Consider the following 20,745-nt stretch of genomic DNA (forward strand, 5'->3'; position numbering starts at 1 on the left):
TGGATTAACAGTCCAGCAATAACACCACTGGGCCATTGCTTCCCCCTTTCCCTCCTTTAGGTCAAGTTGCTGGTGCCTGTGAAATAGAGTTCCCATCTCAGGTTAAAGCAGCCTGTACAACAGGGAGACAGGTTCTGAAACACAGGAAGGTTTTGAGATATTACTCACCTTTCCAGTTCAGCCCCATATCTTCCCTGTTTTCCCTGCATTCGATCAGCGCCTGAGTACAACTTGCCATACACCAAGTCAGTGCACAAACATCTCAAGCCCCCTCAAACTCACTGGTAGAAATTTTTATCAAGTTGAAAACACTTTGGGTTCAATTCCATTTGTGCTGTTTGACATAATTGACCCAGGGCTGTGCGCCTTCTGTGACACAACTATTCTATCATTTCTGTGATTCTCTGATCCGGTGACCCTAGTTCACTTAGACTTTTAAAAACCCAAACCCAAACCCACCTCTGACCGCTGCCCCGATCTAGGCTGACCCTGGGAGATTTTATTGCAAACAGCAAAGTCGCCGAGGTGCACCAGAGCCTGGCTCCCACTCCCCCGTGAACTATTGTAGGATGAGACCTGTTGCTGCAGGTTATTGTTATTAATCATGTCTCTCTGGTACCTGCAGTGAATGATGCACTGTCGTTATTTCACAGGACTCAGGTGGAGAACTTTGTTCACTGACTGTCGGTGAGGTACTGCAGCCGCGGAGCGATCGGTCTCCATGGTAACCGCTGCCCAACATGGCGCCGGGGTGAGAGGTGAGAGGTCAGGGTTCCCGGCAGCCCCTGCTCTCGGCTCTTGGCGCTCCCGCGCGTGTGTCTGTCCGAGACAGAGTCCGTCCCGGAGCAACCGCCATTCCGTGTGTGAGCCGCGCCATCAGTCCGCTCCGCTCTCGTACCGACCGACAGACACACACAGCACCGAGCAGTAGCGGCATGGTGAGAACATCCGGCACACAGCCCGTGGCCTACACGGCGGCTCGGAGGGCCAGCGGCCTGCTCCATCAGGCTGCACCGGCTCTAGAATTAACCCCCTGGGCGGCATATCGCTGAACCCGCTCCGGGCGGTGACTGATCTCTACCCGCCTCCCCATCCTGCGCTAATCTGATTCTCTTCCCACTTTCCAGGCAGTCGGGATGGAGGGGGGTGGGGGTGGGGAATGATTGTGCCCCGACACACTTCTCCCCCAGTCCCCTCGCCCCCCCTCCCCCCAGTCCCCTCCCCCCCCCCGTCCCCTCGCCTCCCCTCCCCCCGTCCCCTCGCCTCCCCTCCCCCCCCAGTCCCCTCGCCTCCCCTCCCCCCCCAGTCCCCTCGCCTCCCCCCCCCCCCAGTCCCCTCGCCTCCCCTCCCCCCCAGTCCCCTCGCCTCCCCTCCCCCCCAGTCCCCTCGCCTCCCCTCCCCCCCCAGTCCCCTCGCCTCCCCTCCCCCCCAGTCCCCTCGCCTCCCCTCCCCCCCCAGTCCCCTCGCCTCCCCTCCCCCCCCAGTCCCCTCGCCTCCCCCCCCCCCCCCACCCCCCCCGCCTCCCCTCCCCCCCCAGTCCCCTCGCCTCCCCTCCCCCCCCAGTCCCCTCGCCTCCCCTCCCCCCCCCCCCCCCAGTCCCCTCCCCCCTCCTCCCCCAGTCCCCTCGCTCCCCAGTCCCCAGACCCCTTGCCTCCCTCCCCCCCCAGACCGGTTGCCCCCCACCCAGTCCCTCTGTCCCCCCCGCCTCCCCCCCAGTCCTTCCCCCCCACCCCCCAGTCCCATGTCGAGGTGGGGTTGTTTTGCAAACATAGACATACACGCGCCTCTGTCTCCTGGTCTCTCTCCTACATACACCTGTTCCTTGGGTCGTACACTGAGGGTCGTTCTCCTTTGTGATGGCTGTTTGTTTTTCCCTTTTGCTTTCAAGAGTTTACCATTGAATCCGAAACCTTTCCTCAATGGGTTGACTGGCAAACCGGTGATGGTGAAGTTAAAGTGGGGAATGGAATACAAAGGTTACTTAGTTTCAGTTGATGGGTATATGAACATGCAGGTAAGGACTAAGGTGACACTTTTGCTTGTTCTCTAAGCATATTACTGGTTAGATATGAATATGGCTATTGTCTAAGCCGTACTAACTTTTGATCTGTTAATCACAGGGTACTGAAATCCCAGATCATTTGTAATCCTCTCTCAGGTCTGATTGCAAAATCTATACTGCAAAAAATAAGATCTGGATTTTATAGTCTAGCTTACTTGAGTGTTCAAAATATGTGAATTCCTGAAAGAAATTAATGAAACAAATAGAATCCTGGGCTTTATAAATCGAGGTGTAAACATTTAGTAGTGAAGGAGCTAGAATGAACTATTATGAAACTAAACAACTGTAGGACATCACAATGCTAGGAAGGATTTGACAGTATTGGAGGAGGGTAGACAAGATTTACAGTGTGTTTGTTTGAAATTGTTGTTATATTCCTGAAAAGTAGGGGGGAACGTAGTGGTGGAAAGGAGGAAGTGGAGGGTTAGCTCATGGGAGGGAGACAGATGGGTGCTGGTGGTGAAGGAGGAGTGCCTTGTGGGAGGATCACAGTAGCAGGCCCTTAGCAAGGGGTGAGGTGGAGGGAGAGGCCAGACACCTGAGGAACGGAGGCAGCGATGGGTGGTTATAGGTGGAGGTTCTGGATTAATGGTGCTGGAAGAGCACAGCAGTTCAGGCAGCATCCGAGGAGCAGTAAATTCGAAGTTTCGGGCAAAAGCCCTTCATCAGGAATAAAGGCAGAGAGTCTGAAGTGTGGAGAGATAAGCTAGAGGAGGGTGGGGGTGGGGAGAAAGTAGCATAGAGTACAGTAGGTGAGTGGGGGAGGGGATGAAGGTGATAGGTCAAGGAAGAGGGTGGAGTGGATAGGTGGAAAAGATGATAGGCAGGTAGGACAAGTCATGGGTACAGTGCTGAGCTGGAAGTTTGGAGCTAGGGTGAGGTGGGGGAAGGGGAAATGAGGAAACTGTTGAAGTCCACATTGATGCCCTGGGGTTGAAGTGTTCCGAGGCGGAAGATGAGGCGTTCTTCCTCCAGGCGTCTGGTGGTGAGGGAGTGGTGGTAAAGGAGGCCCAGGACCTCCTGAACCTCCATGTCCTCGGCAGAGTGGGAGGGGGGAGTTGAAATGTTTGGTCACAGGGCGGTGTGGTTGATGGGTGCGGGTGTCCCGGAGATGTTCCCTAAAGCGCTCTGCTAGGAGGCGTCCAGTCTCCCCAATGTAAAGGAGACTGCATTGGGAGCAACGGATACACTAAATGATATTAGTGGATGTGCAGGTAAAACTTTGATGAATGTGGAAGGCTCCTTTAGGCCTTGGATGGAGGTGAGGGAGGAGGTGGGGGCGCAGGTTTTGCAGTTCCTGCAGTGGCAGGGGAACGTGCCAGGATGGGAGGATGGGTTGTAGAGGGGAGTGGACCTGACCAGGTAGTCACGGAGGGAACGGTCTTTGCAGAAGGCGGAAAGGGGTGGGGAGGGAAATATATCCCTGGTGGTGGGGTCTTTTTGGAGGTGGCAGAAATGTCGGCGGATGATTTGGCTTATGCGAATGTTGGTAGGGTGGAAGGTGAGCACCAGGGGTGTTCTGTCCTTGTTACGGTTGGAGGGGCGGTGTCTGAGGGCGGAGGTGCAGGATGTGGACGAGATGCGTTGGAGGGCATCTTTAATCACGTGGGAAGGGAAATTGCGGTCTCTAAAGAAGGAGGCTATCTGGTATGTTCTGTGGTGGAACTGGTCCTCTTGGGAGCAGATATGGCGGAGGAATTTTTACAAGAGGTAGGGTGGGAAGAGGTGTAATCCAGGTAGCTGTGGGAGTTGGTGGGTTTGTAAAAAATGTCACTGTCAAGTCGGTTGTCATTAATGGAGAGGTCCAGGAAGGGGAAGGAGGTGTCAGAGATGGTCCAGATAAATTTAAGGTCAGGGTGGAATGTGTTGGTGAAGTTGATGAATTGCTCAACCTCCTCGCGGGAGGTGGAGAGTTGAGTGAGGATGGACAACGAGTGGGAGGTTCAAGGCATGATGGGACGAGCTGGACATTTGGGCAGACTAATGTTAAGCTGACAACAATGATGTGCAGTGACCTAAAAGGGAAAATGGCAAGCACAGGCTCTGAGAGTAACAATATCGTACAAGATGGCAAAGCAAGGGCATGCACCATGAGAATGGTTTCACAGGATGGAGAATCCTGTTCATAGACTAGACATAGAGAGTCCTTCTCTTAGGAGAAGATTGAAAGGTTTCTTGGACATGAACCAAAGGGCACTGATTTAAGGTGATGTATTGGTGACGTGAGAGAAAAAAGTATTAACGCAATGAGTAGTTAGGATCTGGAATGTACTGCCTAAAAGTGCTCAAAAGAGAACTGGATGACAGTTTGAAGTTGTAAGATATTTTCCCGTGGCATGGGGAAGGAGTGGGACCGTCTGAATTGCTGTCTCTGTTGTCTAACCATTCCAAGATTCTAAGTATTCGCCTTTCAACTAAAATGATTTTGAATGCCGATAATTTTCCATGTAATATTTCTCCACTTGTGTTTCATTTATCTGGACGTCATGAACTATGGTCTTGTTGGACTTGATAAAAGCTAGGTGCTCAATAAAACTCTGATTTGTTGTACTGTGAATTAGAGTCTAATTTTCCCAACACAGCTCTGAAGCAGACATTCAGACTGATTTATCCTTTGGTGTCTGATTCAAAGCAGTATTGGATCCTATGTTAAAAGACATTAGTATCGTAGACTAGAATGAGAAGAGTAAATGAGTGAAACCATTCAATTGCTTTTATTCCAGCTTGCAAACACAGAAGAATATATTGATGGTGCGTTAGCGGGTCATCTTGGAGAAGTCCTAATCAGGTGAGAATTTCTTCAAAGAAAGCGGCACGGTGGCACAGTGGTTAGCACTGCTGCCTCACAGCGTCAGAGACCCGGGTTCAATTCCCGCCTCAGGCGACTGTGCAAATTCCACACAGCCATTCTCCCTGTGCCTGCTTGGGTTTCCTCCGGGTGCTCCGGTTTCCTCCCACAGTCCATAGATGTGCAGGTTAGGTGAATTGGCCATGCTAAATTGCCCGTAGTGTTAGGTAAAAGGGTAAATGGGGGTGTATGGGTGGGTTGCGCTTCTGCGGGTCAGTGTGGACTTGTTGGGCCGAAGGGCCTGTTTCCACACTGTAAGTAATCTAATCTAATCTAAAGAAGGTTTGCATTTATATAGCACCTCTCATGACCTCTGAGGTCTCAGTCCTTTTAGAGACAATTATGTTCATTTTTTGGATGTGGTTGTTGTTGCATAGAAAACACAATTGTTTATGGAAGCTTCCTGTATGGATATCAACAATGTGATGGCACAAGTCACTTCAGAAAGGATGTGCCTGCAGATGATTGACTTGAATAAAACACTTTACCAAATACGTTGGAACCTTTGCATTTTCCTGTATTGGGCTCTGATTTGAATCCAATGATGAACAGAATGATGAGGCCAAGTGGAAAGAAATTCTGGTGAGACTATGCCTTGTTTTTTTAAAATCACATGAACGTATGAATTAGAAGTAAAGGTGAGAGGTGAAAGATATAAAATGGACCTTCAGGGCAACGTTTTCACACAGAGGGTTGTGCGTGGATGGAATGAGCTGCCAGAGGAAATGGTGGAGGCTAGTACAATTGCAACATTTAAAAGGCATCTTAATGGGTATATGAATAAAAGGGTTTAGAGGAATATAGGCCAAGTGCTGGCAAATGGGACTAGATTAGGTTAGGATATCTGGTCCGTATTGATGAGTTGGTCTGAAGGGTCTGTTCGCCTGATATATGTTTCAGTGACACTAAACCATTCAGCTTCTCGGCCTGCTAGGCAATTCAATAGGATTGTGGCTGTTCTGTTTGTGTTTTGAATTCCGCATTCATCTATCCCAGATGAGGCAATAGCAAGAGGTAGACCAGCTAGTGGGAAGGATTTTCCTGGCAAGGAACCGGTATCAATTAAAGTGTGTTTGCTTTAACACAAGGAGTATCAGGAATAAAAGTGACGAACTTAGAGCATGGATCAGTACCTGGTGCTATGATGTTGTGGCCATAACAGAAATATGGGTTTCTCAGGGACAGGAATGGTTGCTCAATGTTCCAGGGTTTAGAGCATTTAAAAAGAATAGGGAGGGGGGAAAAAGAGGAGAGGGTGTAGCACTACTAATCAGAGAGGGTATCACAGCTACAGAAGCTTCCATTGTCGAGGAAGATCTGCCTACCAAGTCAGTATGGGTGGAAATTAGGAACAGCAAGGGAACAGTCACCTTGTTAGGGGTTTACTACAGGCCTCCCAATAGCAGCAGGGAGATGGAAGAAAGCATAGGTTGGCAGATTTTGGAAAAGTGTGGACGTAGTAGGGTTGTTGTAATGGGTGACTTTAACTTTCCCATTATTGATTGCAACCTCCTTCGAGCAGAAGATTTGAATGGAGCTATTTTTGTAAGGTGTGTTCAGGAGGGTTTCCTAACTCAGGAAACAGGCTAACTCAGTTGACAGGCTGACGAGGGGAGAGGCCATTCTAGACTTAGTGCTCGGAAACGAACCGAGGCAGGTATCAGATCTTATGGTGGGAGAGCATTTTGGTGATAGTGACCACAACTGCCTCATATTCTACATAGCTATGGAGAAGGAGAGGATTAGGCAAAATGGGAGGATATTTAATTGGGGAAGAGGAAACTATGATGCGATTAGACATGAGTTAGGAAACATGGATTGGGAGCAATTTCCATGGTAAAGGCATTATAGACGTGTGGAGAGTGTTTAAGGAACAGTTGTTGCAAATGATGAATAAATATGTCCCTCTGAGACAGGCAAGAAGTGGTAAGATAAAGGAACCTTGGATGACGAGAGCGGTGGAGCTTCTCGTCAAAAGGAAAAAGGTAGTTTACATAAGCTGGAGGAAGCTAGGGTCAAGCTCAGCTCTACAGGATTGCAGACAGGCGAGGAAGGAGCTTAAAAATGGTCTGAGGAGAGCCAGGAGGGAGCACGAGAAAGGCTTGGCAGAACAGATTAGGGAGATAACGCATTTTGCACTTATGTGAGGAATAAGAGAATGGTCAAAGGAAGAGTAGGGCCGATCAGGGATAGCATAGGGAATGTGTGTGTGGAGTCTGAGGAGATGGGGGAAGCCCTAAATGGGTTTTTTTGCTTCTGTCTTTATGAAAGAAACGAACTTTGTAGTGAATGAAACCTTTGAAGAGCAGGTGTGCATGTTGAAATGGATAGAGATAGAGGAAGCTGATGTGCTGAAAATTTTGTCAAACATTAAGATTGACAAGTGCCAGGCCCAGACCAGATTTGTCCTCGGCTGCTTTGGGAAATGAGAAATGCAATTGCTTCACCACTTGCGAAGATCTTTTCATCCTCGCTCTCCACTGGAGTCGTACCTGAGGATTGGAGAGAGGCAAATGTAATTCCTCTCTTCAAGAAAGGAAATAGGGAAATCCCCGGCAATTACAGACCAGTAAGTCTCACGTCTGTCGTCTGCAAGATGTCAGAAAGGATTCTGAGGGATAGGATTTATGACCATCTGGAAGAGCATGACTTGATTAAATGCAGTCAACACGGCTTTGTGAGGGGCAGGTCATGCCTCACAAACCTTATTGAGTTTTTTGAGGATGTGAGTAGAAAAGTTGATGAGGGTCGAGCTGTGGATGTGGTGTATGGACTTCAGCAAGGCATTTGATAAGATTCCCCATGGTAGGCTCATTCAGAAGGTCAGGAGGAATGGGATTCAGGAGAACATAGCTGTCTGGATACAGAATTGGCTGGCCAACAAAAGACAGCGAGTTGTTGTAGAAGGAAAATATTCTGCCTGGAAGTCTGTGGTGAGTGGTGTTCCACAGGGCTCTGTCCTTGGGCCTCTACTGTTTGTAATTTTTATTAATGACTTGGATGAGGGGATGAAGGATGGGTCAGCAAGTTTGCAGACGACACAAAGGTTGGAGGTGACTAACACGAGGTGTCATAGTTTTAAGCTGGTTGGAGGAAAGTATAGAGGGGATGTCAGAGGTGGGTTCTTTACACAGAGAGTTGTGAGAGCATGGAATGCGTTGCCAGCAGCAGTTGTGGAGGCAGGGTCATTGGGGATGTTTCTGGACATGCATATGGTCACAGAAATTTGAGGGTGCATACATGAGGATCAGTGGTCAGCACAACATCGTGGGCTGAAGGGCCTGTTCTGTGCTGTGCTGTTCTATGTTCTATAACCTTTGCTTACTCTGCCAAATCAGAATCTACCTCGACTCAGTCTTTTCTCCCCTGATCCAGTCCCTAACCACTTACATCCATGATTCCTCTGACACTTTATACCAGTTTCGTAATTTCCAATTTGCAGGCTTCACCTGCCTCTTTGCCATGGGTGTGCAATCCCTTTACACAACCATCACCCACCCGGATGATCTCAGACCTCTCCTCTTCGGGAGCAAAGGCCCAGACCATCACCAACCACCACCACTACCCTCCTCTTGGCCGAGCTTGTCCTCGCCTTCAACAACTTCTCTCTTAACTCCTGTCAACTTCTTCCAGTCAGAGGAGTAGCCATGGGCCCCAGTTATGCCTGTCTATTCATGGAATACGTGGAACATTCCTTGCTCCAGTCTTATTCTGGCCTCTACCCACAACTCTTTCTCTGATCCATTGACTATATCATTGATGTTGCTTCCCCCTCTCATCTGGAATTGGAATGATTTATCAATTTTGCTATAAGCTTCCACCCCACCCTCACTTTTTCCTGGTCTGTTTATGACTCCTCCCTTTCCTTCCTCAACATCTCTGTTTCCATTCCTGGGAATAGACAGGCCACTAAGGACTTTTGCCCAAAACGTTGATTTTCCTGCACCTAAATGCTGTCTGACCTGCTGTGCTTTTACAGCACCACTCTAATCTCCAGCATCTGCAGTACTCACTTCTGTCCACTATAAACCCACTAACTCTCACAACTACCTGGATTATACATATTTACACCCTGCTTCCTGTAAAGATTCCATTTCATTCTCCCAGTTACTCCGTCTCAGTCGCATATTTCTGAAGAAAGGCTTATGCCAGAAACGTCGATTCTCCTGCTCCTTGGATGCTGCCTGACCTGCTGCGCTTTTCCTGCAACACATTGTTCAGCTCTGATCTCCAGCATCTGCAGTCCTCACTTTCTCCACAGTGATAGGGTTCCCTATAACTGCTACTATCCCACTAGCATCCATATCCAGAAGATCATTAGCCACTGTTTCTGCCACCTCCAGCGAGAAGCCACCACATTCCCCTCCCCTACCTTATCCACCTTCTGTAGGGACCTTTCCCTCTGCTCCATTCTTCCTTCACTCCCACGTATCCAAGGGCTCAAACTTACTTTCCAGGTGAAGCAGCACTTTACCTGCACTTACAATCTAGTCTACTGCGGTCGCTGCTTAAAATGTGGTCGCTTATACATTGGGGAAACAAAGCGTAGGCTGGGAGACTGCTTCACAGAACATCACTCATTCTGCTGACAAAAAAGACCCTGACCTATCTTTTGCCTGCTACTTTAACACCACCCTGTTCCCTGGCCAGCATCTCTGTTTCAGGCCTGTTGCAGTGCTCCAGCGAAGCTCAGCGCAAGCTAGAACAGCAACATCTCATTTTCTGTTTGGGGAACCTCTGGACCCAATATCGAGTTCAATAATTTTAGGGCCTGGACCCCACCATGCGCCTTGTTATCACATAGTCTGTCATTAAACACTACCTATTGTTAGCCACTAATAGTCCCATTAACAGCTATTCACTTTCTCAGCCAGATCATTATCAACTCCTTTAACTGTCCATCTGTCCTCCTCTCAATTTGGGCTCTATCCTATCTATTGTTTACTCCTTAAACCCACTCAACCACCACCACCCTATCTTCTGCATACAAACTAAAAGTTTCTTACCTACCATCAGTTTTAAGGAAAGGTCACTGGACTGAAATGTGAAATTTGATTTCTCTTTACAGATGCTGCCAGACTTGCTGAGCTTTTCCAGCAACTTCTATTTTTGTTTCTGATTTAAAGCATCCATGGTTTTTTCGGTTTTTAAGAATCTATCCACCTCAGTGTTGAAAATAATTACTGAACCTGCCTCCATCAAATCACTGAAGTGTTATGGTGCAAAAAAGAGGTCATTTGGCCCATTGTGTCTACATTGGTTCTCATATTGATCATTATGACTTCATGCCCTCTGATAGCTTTGCACATTGTTTCTATTAAATAAGCATCTGATGCCCTTGAGTGCCTCAGTTGAACCTACCTCCATCATACTTCCAGACGGAACCACTCGTTTTGTGGAAGGTTTTTCTCAGATCGCGTATGCTTCTTTTACAAATTATTTTAAACCTTTGTTCTCTCGATCTTGATCCTTTTGCAAGAGGCCTTCTAATTCCAAAGTCAAACAACATTGAGAGAAAAAGTTCCTCCTCATTGGGGCTTGGATAATTTTTCAGATAGTAATGGTGTACAGGGGTATGGGGAAAAGGCAGGAGGTTGGTGCTAGATAGTAGAGTCAGTGCAGACATGGTAGGCTAAATGGCCTCCTTTTGAACTGTAATAATTCTGTGACTGTCCCACAAGTCAATCCTAATTTTAGATTAATGCTCCCTAGTTCTGGACTTGTTAACAGAAATATCCTTTCCATGTCCATCTTCTCAAGAACATTCAGAATCTTAACTGATTGTTTCAAATTTCTAGACTCCAGTGGAAACGAGCACAGCCTGTCCAATCCATTATCAATATAGGAAACCTCTTGAGCCACCTCTCGTGCATTAGCCTTCCTTAACTAAGGAGACCAAAACTGCATCTCTTAATTCACTGCATTTGAGATGTGATCTCACCAATGCCCTGTATAATTGAAGCATACATGCTTTTGTGTTTAATTCCGCTTGTAATAAACATTCCTTTAACGTGCTTGATTATGTATGGTACCTGTATGGTGATTTTTCATAACTCGTGCATTGGAGCACCTAAATCCCTCTGCATTTCAGAAGGTTGCAGTTGTTTTCCATCAAAATATCACTGCTTTTTAATTCTTTTACTTTGCCACAAATGCCAGCTGCAAGAGTTTCTCCATTTAACGTATCTACATCCATCTGCAACTTTCATAGTCTTCGTAACACACTTTCTTACTCTCTGTGAATTTAGCTACACTCACCTCATTTAAGTCATTGTTGCAAAAAATTTAAGTGCCTGTATGGACCCCTGTGAGACTTCATTCTGAGCATCCAGCCAGTGAAACAAAAACCTATGGTACACACTATCTGTTTTCTGCCAACCAGCCAATCTTTATATGCAAGCTGATGTGTTTAAAAAATAAACTTGAGCTTTTTCGTTCAGCAAAAAATTTGACTTGATACTTTACCCAGTGTCTGCTGGAAATCCAAGGACAGTATGTCGGCAGTCTTCCTTTTATCTACAGTGTGGGTTGTCCCTTGCAAAACAAATCTCATAATTTATTAATAATCATAGAATCCCCTTTTGGCCCATCAAGTCCACACTGACCCTCCAAAGAGCATCTCACCCACCAAACGCAGCCCCCACCCTATCCACATTACCCCACAATTCCCATGGCTAATCCACCTAGCCTACACATCCCTGGACACTACAGGTCAATTTTATTTGGTCAATCTAGCTAACCTGCACATCTTTGGATTTTGGGAGGAAGCTGGAGTACCAAGTGGAAACCCATGCAGACACTTGGAGAACATGCAATTCTCCCTGAATTTTCTTTGTATGCTCTACCTACGAGACAAAGTGCAAAGCGTGACCTACTCTTGGGAAATAAGGCAGGGCAGGTGACTGAGGTGTCAGTGGGGGAGTGCTTTGGGCAACCATAATTCTATTAGTTTTAAAATAGTGATGGAAAAGGTAAGGCCAGATTTAAAAAGTGAAGTTCTACATTGGAGAAAGGACAATTTTGATGGTATTAGGCAAGAACTTTCAAAAGCTGATTGGGGACAGATGTTCGCAGATAAAGGGACAGCTGGGAAATGAGAAGCCTTTCAGAAATGTGATAATGAGAGTCCAGAGACAGTATATTCCTGTAAGGGGAAAGGAAAGGCTGGTAGGTATAGGGAATGCTGGGTGACTATAGAAATTGAGGGTTTGGTTAAGAAAAAGAAGGAAGCATATGTCAGATAGAGGATAGATCAAGTGAATCCTTAGAGTTTAAAAGAAATAGGAATATACATAAGAGGGAAATCAGGAGGGCTAAACATGGACATGAGATAGCTTTGGCAAATAGAGTTAAGGAGAATCAAAGGGTTTTTACAAATAAGTTAAGGACAAAAGGGTAACTAGGGAGACAATAGGGCCCCTCAAAGATCAGCAAGTGGAGCCACAGGAGATGGGAGAGATACTAAATGAATATTTTGCATGAGTATTTACTGTGGAAAAGGACTTAGAAGATACAGAATGTAGGGAAATAAATGGTGACATCTTGAAAAATGTCCATATTACAGAGGAGGAAGTGCTGGATGTCTTGAAACACATAAAAGAAGATAAATCCCCAGGACCTGATCAGGTGTACCCTAAAACTCTGTTGGAAGCTAGAGAAGTGATTGCTGGGTCCCTTGCTGAGATATTTGTATCATCAATAGCCACAGATGAGGTGTCGGAAGACTGGAGGTTGGCTAACGTGGTGCCACTGTTTAAAAAGGGTGGTAAGGACAAGCCAGGGAACTATAGACCAGTGAGCCTGACGTCGGTGGTGGGCAAGTTGTTGAGGGGCAGGATATACATGTATTTGGAAAGGCAAAAACTGATTAGGGTTCGTCAGCATGGTTTTGTGCGTGGGAAATCATGTCTCTCAAACTTGATTTGAGTTTTTTTGAAAAAGCAACAAAGGTGGTTGATGAGGGCAGAGCACTGGATGTGATCTATATGGACTTCAGTAAGGCTTTCGATAAGGTTCCCCATGGGAGACTGGTTAGCAAGGTTAGAAGTCATGGAATACAGGGAGACCTAGCCATTTGGATGCAGAACTGGCTCAAAGGTAGAAAACAGAGGGAGGTGGTGGAGGGTTGTTTTTCAGGCTGGAGGCCTGTGACCAGTGGAGTGCCACAAAGATTGGTGCTGGGTCCACTACTTTTCATCATTTATATAAATGATTTGGATGCAAGCATAAGAGGTACATAACTTTGAAGCTGACACCAAAATTGGAGGTGTAGTGAACAGCAAAGAAGGTTACCTCAGATTACAACGGGATCTTGATCAGATGGGCCAATGGACTGAGAAGTGGCAGATGGAGTTTAATTTAGATAAATGTGAGGTGCTGCATTTTGGGAAAGCATGTCTTAGCAGGACTTATACACTTAATGGTAAGGTCCTGGGGATTGTTGCTGAACAAAGAGACCTTGGAGTGCAGGTTTGTAGCTCCTGGGCAGTGGAGTCACAGGTACATAGGTTAGTGAAGAAGGCGTTTGGTATGCTTTCCTCTATTGGTCAGAGTATTGAGTATAGGGGTTGGGAGGTCATGTTGTGGCTGTACAGGACATTGGTTAGGCCACTGTTGGAATATTGCGTGCAATTCTGGTCTCCTTCCTATCGGAAAGATGTTGTAAAACTTGAAAGGGTTCAGAAAGGATTGACGAGGATGTTGCCAGGGTTGGAGGATTTGAGCTATATGGAGAGGTTGAATTGTGGATAGTGATGAAGGATGTTGTAGGTTACAGAGAGACATAGATAAGCTGCAGAGCTGGGCTGAGAGGTGGCAAATGGAGTTTAAAGCGGACAAGTGTGAGGTGATTCACTTTGGTCGGAGTAACCGGAATGCAAAGTACTGGGCTAATGGTAAGATTCTTGGTAGTGTAGATGAGTAGAGAGATCTCTGTGTCCATGTACACAGATCCTTGAATGTTGCTACCCAGGTTGACAGGGTTGTTAAGAAGGCATACAGTGTTTTAGCTTTTATTAATAGAGGGATGGAGTTCCGGAACCATGAGGTTATGTTACAGCTGTACAAAACTGTGGTGCGGCCGCACTTGGAGTACTGTGTACAGTTCTGGTCACCGCATTATGAGAAGGATGTGGAAGTTCTGGAAAGGGTGCAGAGGAGATTTACTAGGGTGTTGCCTGGTATGGAAGGAAGGTCTTACGTGGAAAGGCTGAGGGACTTGAGGCTGTTTTCATTAGAAGAAGGTGAGAGGTGACTTAATAGAGACAAGTAAGATAATCAGAGGGTTAGATAGGGTGGACAGGGAGAGCCTTTTTCCAAGTATAGTGACAGTCAGCACAAGGGGGCATAGCTTTAAATTGAGGGGTGATAGATATAGGACAGATGTCAGAGGTAGTTTCTTTACTCAGAGTAGTAAGGGTATGGAATGCTTTGCCTGCAACAGTAGTAGATTCGCCAACTTTAAGTACATTTTAGTCGTCATTGAACAAGCAAATGGATGTACATGGAATAGTATAGATTAGATGGGCTTCAGATTGGTATGACAGGTCGACGCAGCATCGAAGGCCGAAGGGCCTGTACTGCGCTGTAGTGTTCTATGAATAGGCAGGGGCTGTTTTCCCTGGAGGGTTGGAGGCTGAGGGGTGACCTTATAGATGTTTACAAAATCAGGAGGGGCCTGGATAAGATAAATATTCAAAGTCTTTTCCCTGGGGTGGGGGAGTCCAGAACTAGAGGGCATTGGTTTAGGCTGAGAGGGGAAAGATATAAAAGAGACCTAAGGGGCAACCTTTTCACGCAGAGGGTGGTATGTGTATGGAATGAGCTGCCAGAGGAGCTCATTTGAAAGACATCTGGATGGGTATATGAGTAGGAAGGGTTTGGAGGGATGTGGGCCGAGTGCTGACAGGTAGGACTAGATTGGGTTGGGATATCTGTTCGGCATGGACAAGTTGGACTGAAGGGTGTGTTTCTGTGCTGTACATCTCTATGACTCTATAGTGAAGAATTGCTTATTGTCTATGATTAACTTGCCATTCTCACTCTTTAGAGGACTAACATTCACTCCTATGTTTTATGGTCTCATAAGCATATTCCAGACTGAGAGAAATTTTTGATCAATAAGAAGATCTAAAGTCATAGAAAAAAGGCAGGAAAGTAGCATTGAGGATTTTCAGATCAGCCATCAATGTGATCAGACTCTCATTGAATGGTGGAGCAGACTCAGTAAGCCAAATGACACATTTCTCCTCTGTCACATGGTCTACTTCCTCATAGAGCCTTTACAAATTGCCGTAAAAGCCCTCTGGTTCACTGTCCGTATGGTGATGGAAATCTGATGTAGTTACCTGGTCTGGCCATTTTTAGCATATGGTGTTCAATTCTGGTCGTTCCTCTACAGGAAAGATGGTGTTAAAAATAGGAGGGTGCAGAAAGATTTGCGAGGATGTTGCCAGGACTGGAGAGTTTGAGTTAAAGGGAGCGGTTGAATAGACTGGGCATTTTTCCCTGGAGTGTCGGAGGCTTAAGGGTGGCATTATAGTGATTTATAAAATCATGAGGGGTATGGATAAGGTGATTATCCAAGCTTTTTTTTTGTTTTTACAAGGTAGGGGAGTCCAAAACTATAGGACGGATGTTTAAGGCCAGATGTGAAAGATTTAGAAAGGACCGTATGGGCAACTTTTTCATGAAGAGCATGGTACATGTATGGAACGAGCTGCCAGAGGAAGTGGCCGTAGCGGTAAAATTATAACATTGAAAAGGCATCTGGGTGAAAGGGTTTCGAGGGATAAGGGCTAACTGCTGGCAAGTAGGACTAGACCAGATTGACATTTCTGATCAGCACAGATAAGTTGGACCGAAGGGTCAGTTTCTGTGTTGCATGACTAAGTGCTGGTGGGTTTACACTTTGTTAATTAAATTAAAAAATGAGTTTACATGCTGTTAATTAAACCAAAATTTAGAATTAGGAAACAGGCATCAGTTACGGTGACCATAAAACAACAGATTCTTACAACTCACCGATTTCGCAAGAGTTTTGTTTAGAAAGGAATCGACCTGTGCTTGCCCATTCTGTTGTGCAGGGTGGCTGACTCTGGGTTGTCTTTTGAAGTGGCCGAGCAAGGCGTTCTTTTGTATTCCAATCGTGGCTCACCACCATCTTTTGAGAACAATTAGAAATCAGTAATGAATGCTGACCTTAATCAGTGATGCTTTTACACACCAGGAATGTTTTTTTAAAGTACAAAACGTGCAGAGGACAGAGAGGCAAATAACATTTTAAAAGAATTAATTCGCTGAATTAATGTGACTGGCTTTTATTCCCTGTCCCTAATTGCCTTGGAAAGGGTGGTGGTTGAAATTATAATGATAAATAAGATTGGTGAGCTGTATATCACCTTTCCACATGGGGTTAAGACTGACAGTAACATACCTGGATCAAACAAGGGAAGGGTGAAATGTTTAATATTGCTGGTGAAATGGTACGCAGGAATGATAGGGAAGCAGAAACAATGACTGTGGCGGTAATGAGCAGAGATAATTTGCCAGAGTTGGATCAAAGGCAGAATCTCTTGGCAAGATTTGAGGAACAGTAAGGAGACAATTCCACTACTAAGTATATACTAAATGATGGGAAGGACATAAAAGCGCAGATTTTCAAGCAAGTTACAGAAAGGGATAATAAACTTATAACTGGAGATTTCAGTTACCTTGGATTGGTCAAAGAATAGTGAATGGCAAAGAGGAGATAAATTCCTGAAAGGTGTGCAAGGGAACTTTGTTGATCATTGTTTCTAATCTAACACAGAAGGAAACACAATGTTTAACTGATTTCTGGGAATGACATGGAACAGACTTTAGTGAAAGACCATTTTGGAAAGAACTGGCACTATTTGACGTACACAAATTAAGAACAAGGACATAGTAATTGAAGATGAAGACACTCAATTGGCATGTGCGAATTTCAGAATTGGAAAAAGGACCTGGCAGATGTGAATTAGAATCAAAACCGGAAATGGGCAGTGGGAGGCTATTGAAGAGATTGAGTGAGTGTAGATTAAACATGTTTCTATGTGTCCAAACCTAGAGCTCTTTAATTCAATGAAACCACAAAAAGAGGCTTCTGATGAATTGTAATATAACAGTCATGTTCCAGGGTCTGAAGGAAACAAGGATGAAAATGACAAGTAGACTGCCTTCCAATCCTCTCTAGATGTTGACTAATAAAATTGACAGATTACAAATTTTACACACAAACTTGTTCAAAAGAGAGATAACTAAAGGGATCTTTACTCCAATTCAGTTTTAATCCCAAGTGCATGGTCCCTTTAAAGTTTTAGCAGGCAAGATAATTTAATGGAGCCTATTTGTGCCTGGTCTCTGTGGGGTTTCAGATCCCCATGCAGCCTCATGGTTTAGAGGGAATGTTCCTCTTAATTACAGGCCAATCAGAATTGTGTTCAGTGCTGAGAAAACCAATGGGTAACAATCCATTGTCTCTTGAAGAATGTATATTTGAACCTCTATGATTTCTTAACTCACTTGCTGATCTGGTTGTCCAAGTGTGCTAATGAAATGTTTGTCTTTCAAAAGTCATGGGTAAGGCTTCGTATCATTGCAGATACATTTTGGATGCTTTCACATATTTGTAGGTTTAGTGTGATTTCTTTATTAAAAGTCGTTGACTGGATATAATGAAATAAAACTCTATGGGAGACTTGCGTTACACCAGAGTCCATATTTAGTGTAATGGTAGTAACTTAGTCATTCGAATAGGAGTAGATCTTCCAGCCCCACAAGCCTGATCCACCAATCAGTGAGATAATGGCTGATCTGTGGCCTAACATCACAAACCTGTCTTCAGCTTGTATCCCTCAACACTTTAACTTTAAAAATGATGTATCTTAGATTTAAAATTAACAACTGATCCAGCATCCAGTGCTGTTTATGGGAAGAATTCCAAACTTTTACCTTCCTTTATGTGTAGAAATGATACCTATCGTCTCTCCTGAAAACTCTGATCCTAATTCTCAGGTTATGCCCCCTTGTTCTAGAGTCTCTAATCGTGTACACTGCAAATCAAACCAGTTTGGATATTGATTCCTGAAGAAGGGCTTATGCCCGAAATATCGATTCTCCTGCTCCTTTGATGCTGCCTGACCTGCTGCGTTTTTCCAGCAACACATTTTCAGCTATTGATGACTTGTGTTCTGTTCAACAGGTGTAACAACGTTCTGTACATTAGAGGCGTTGAGGAGGAGGAAGAAGATGGAGAAATGAGAGAGTAACTTTCCTTTTTGTTTGGAAGAATAACCACGTGTACCATTTTTTTAGTACTTTTTTTTAATCCAGTAAACGAGATGTTATTTTTGGGACTGCACTGACTAGATCAGACAGTTCTACTGTGCACCAAAATGTCCAAGACAAACTAATTTAATTGTAGACATAAACTAGAAGAGTTAATATGGCACTGTGAATTCAGATGTACCAGTAAAAACCCTTTTACATCTTGAGAGATGTCATGTGTAATAATTTCATAGATTCTGTATATTGGAGGGTGAGCAAGTCATTTCCCAAGAATGGCCGGTGCCTTTGATTGAAGGAGATGCAGCACTTCCTACTGTTTGGTATCTTCATTCTCTAAGCAGGTCTACACAGCAACCAGATGTCCTTGTACAAATACAGGCCCGTGTTTCACTGTATTGCAGAACCAAACCTGATGTTTATTTTGGTGAATGTTATTCTTCCTGAAGGCAGCGTGATATTGCACTGATGTTTGGTAAGAACCGAATTCACACCTGCAGATAGGCACAGAAGTAGGCCTTTGAACTCAGGTCTGCCCAACCACTCACTAAGAGTGGTTGTTCAGTGATCCAACCCACTATACTCCTATATCCATTTACTACTAACTCCAGTTGTGTCATGTCCTTAAATTCCTTTAATTAACTGAAATCTGTTGAACTGCCATTTAAAATTAACAAGTTGACCTAACCTCAGTTGCTGTTTATGGGAATTCTAAACTTGCATCACCTTTTGGAATGTTTTTGTAACTTCACTGTGTGAACAAGTCAGTATGGAAATCTCATCTGATTTGTCACCGATGTCCAAAACCATCTGCCAGGTCAGTATTAAATCTGAGAGAGGCAGTTTTGTGCAGCTTTCTCTGCAGGCCATTGCATTATTAAGTGGAAATGTGAGGTACCTATTGTATACTGCCCCCAACCTTGATTGGCAATATGTTCCCCGGAAAGCAGATAAATTTAATGAATCGTTCCCTGCAGAGATGTGTGGAATCATCACTATGTGGAATGTGTGTAACCGAGGCACTAGCACATTCCCTGCACACTGTCTTTAGCCTGAGTTGTGTGCATTAAAGTGCAATGATTCAGGGATTCCTGATGTCCAAGTCTATCTGCAGTGAAGTAGTCAGTTACTTGAGAGATGTGAGCACTGCTGGTCTGCAGCTTTGCAGGAGTCTATATTGTCACATGTATGAACAGATAACGATTTTGTTAAATATTGGAGTCCCTTTAAAACTTTTTTTCTGGTATTTCTTGCGTAATTGAGGTTCTTACTTTCTGCCCTGAATACACACAATGCCTACTAAAACAGGAGTTGATATTCCAGAATGGTTGGCTGCACATATTAGCTGACTGTAGTGCCAAACATTCAGAGTCTAATGATTTTACATAAAACCTTTATTACCAACAAATTGAGGGGTTCACGTCGTCTTCATTTTCATGACCATGGGACATCAAAAGCACTTTAAAGCCAGTGAATTAATTTGAAGTGTACGAACACAGAAGGGACTGACTTGAATTTGAACTCTGAAGAAATGTTTTTTTGTTTGCTGGATGTAAGAGGTTAAGTACAAGATGTCTAATGCCGGGGTCCCTAGTTAAGGTATTAGGGTTTAGAAAAATGAGTACACAATTTTTATCATTCCAAAGATGACTTTACAAACCAAGTTTATAAAGTATATCTTCGCTTAAAAAGAATATAGACCATTATTTTTTAAACAGCTTTTAATTAAAATCCCTTGAAAGTAACAGCCCATCCTTATACTAGGATACAAACATTACACTACAATACATATAATACATTACAAATTGTATTGCAATATCCTACAAACTCTACAATTAGCAAAATATTAAAAAACAGCAAAATTGCTCAATAGTTGAGAACAATAACAAAATTGTATTTCTACAGCAGACATTACGAAAAGTTTATTTCACAGTAATTGGAAGTGAAGGAATACTACAAAGGAAGGTTTGCATTTGGACCCTGAGAACATGTTTTCCTTTTCTCTACTGTGAAGGACATGACTGTGGTCCTTGAAGAGTAAATGCTAATGGATTACTGTTAGTGAAGGTTGTCCTCAGGTCATTTGTTTTGGAAGAGCAGAAGGAGTTTTAGCTTCTTGAAGTGGCCATTCTGTACCTTATCTGTGAGCACTCAATGCTGATATTGGAAAATCCCTCTGTTGCTGAGTGAAATATTTAGGAAAGCTAAGTCATTAGTCTCTCAGGACAAGGAGAATGTAGGATGTTGAAATTAAAAGTAGAAGGAAGAGATGCTAGTGAAGGGTACCACTGAAACAGTCTCACCAAGTGTATCCAAGATTATATTCTGATTCAATGTCACTTTATATATCACTCCCACCATTGCCTTAAATGGCAGTTTATCAGAACCATTTAATAAGCAACACCATTTTAGCATATCATCTCATAAGTTTTACGGCAGGATAGAGCCAGAAACTGGTCCTAATGTTCTTTTGAAGGAATCCCACATCTTAGAAGAGATTGTATACATGTCAGTAAAGGGACAAATGTTG

The 20,745-nt window shown here is 44.5% G+C and overlaps 1 protein-coding gene across 1 annotated transcript; it reads left to right on the forward strand.

The window, feature by feature from the left end:
* Positions 1-771: 771 nt before the first annotated feature.
* snrpf (small nuclear ribonucleoprotein polypeptide F) lies at positions 772-18,424 on the forward strand. The gene is made up of 4 exons (XM_060843275.1): positions 772-938; positions 1,889-2,014; positions 4,786-4,850; positions 18,133-18,424. The coding sequence occupies exons 1-4, from the start codon at positions 936-938 to the stop codon at positions 18,197-18,199; spliced, it is 261 nt and encodes an 86-aa protein (XP_060699258.1). The 5' UTR covers positions 772-935; the 3' UTR covers positions 18,200-18,424.
* The last annotated feature ends 2,321 nt before the right edge of the window (positions 18,425-20,745 follow it).

The sequence above is a fragment of the Hemiscyllium ocellatum genome, chromosome 23 (genome assembly GCF_020745735.1).
Source record: "Hemiscyllium ocellatum isolate sHemOce1 chromosome 23, sHemOce1.pat.X.cur, whole genome shotgun sequence".
NCBI lineage: Eukaryota > Metazoa > Chordata > Chondrichthyes > Orectolobiformes > Hemiscylliidae > Hemiscyllium > Hemiscyllium ocellatum.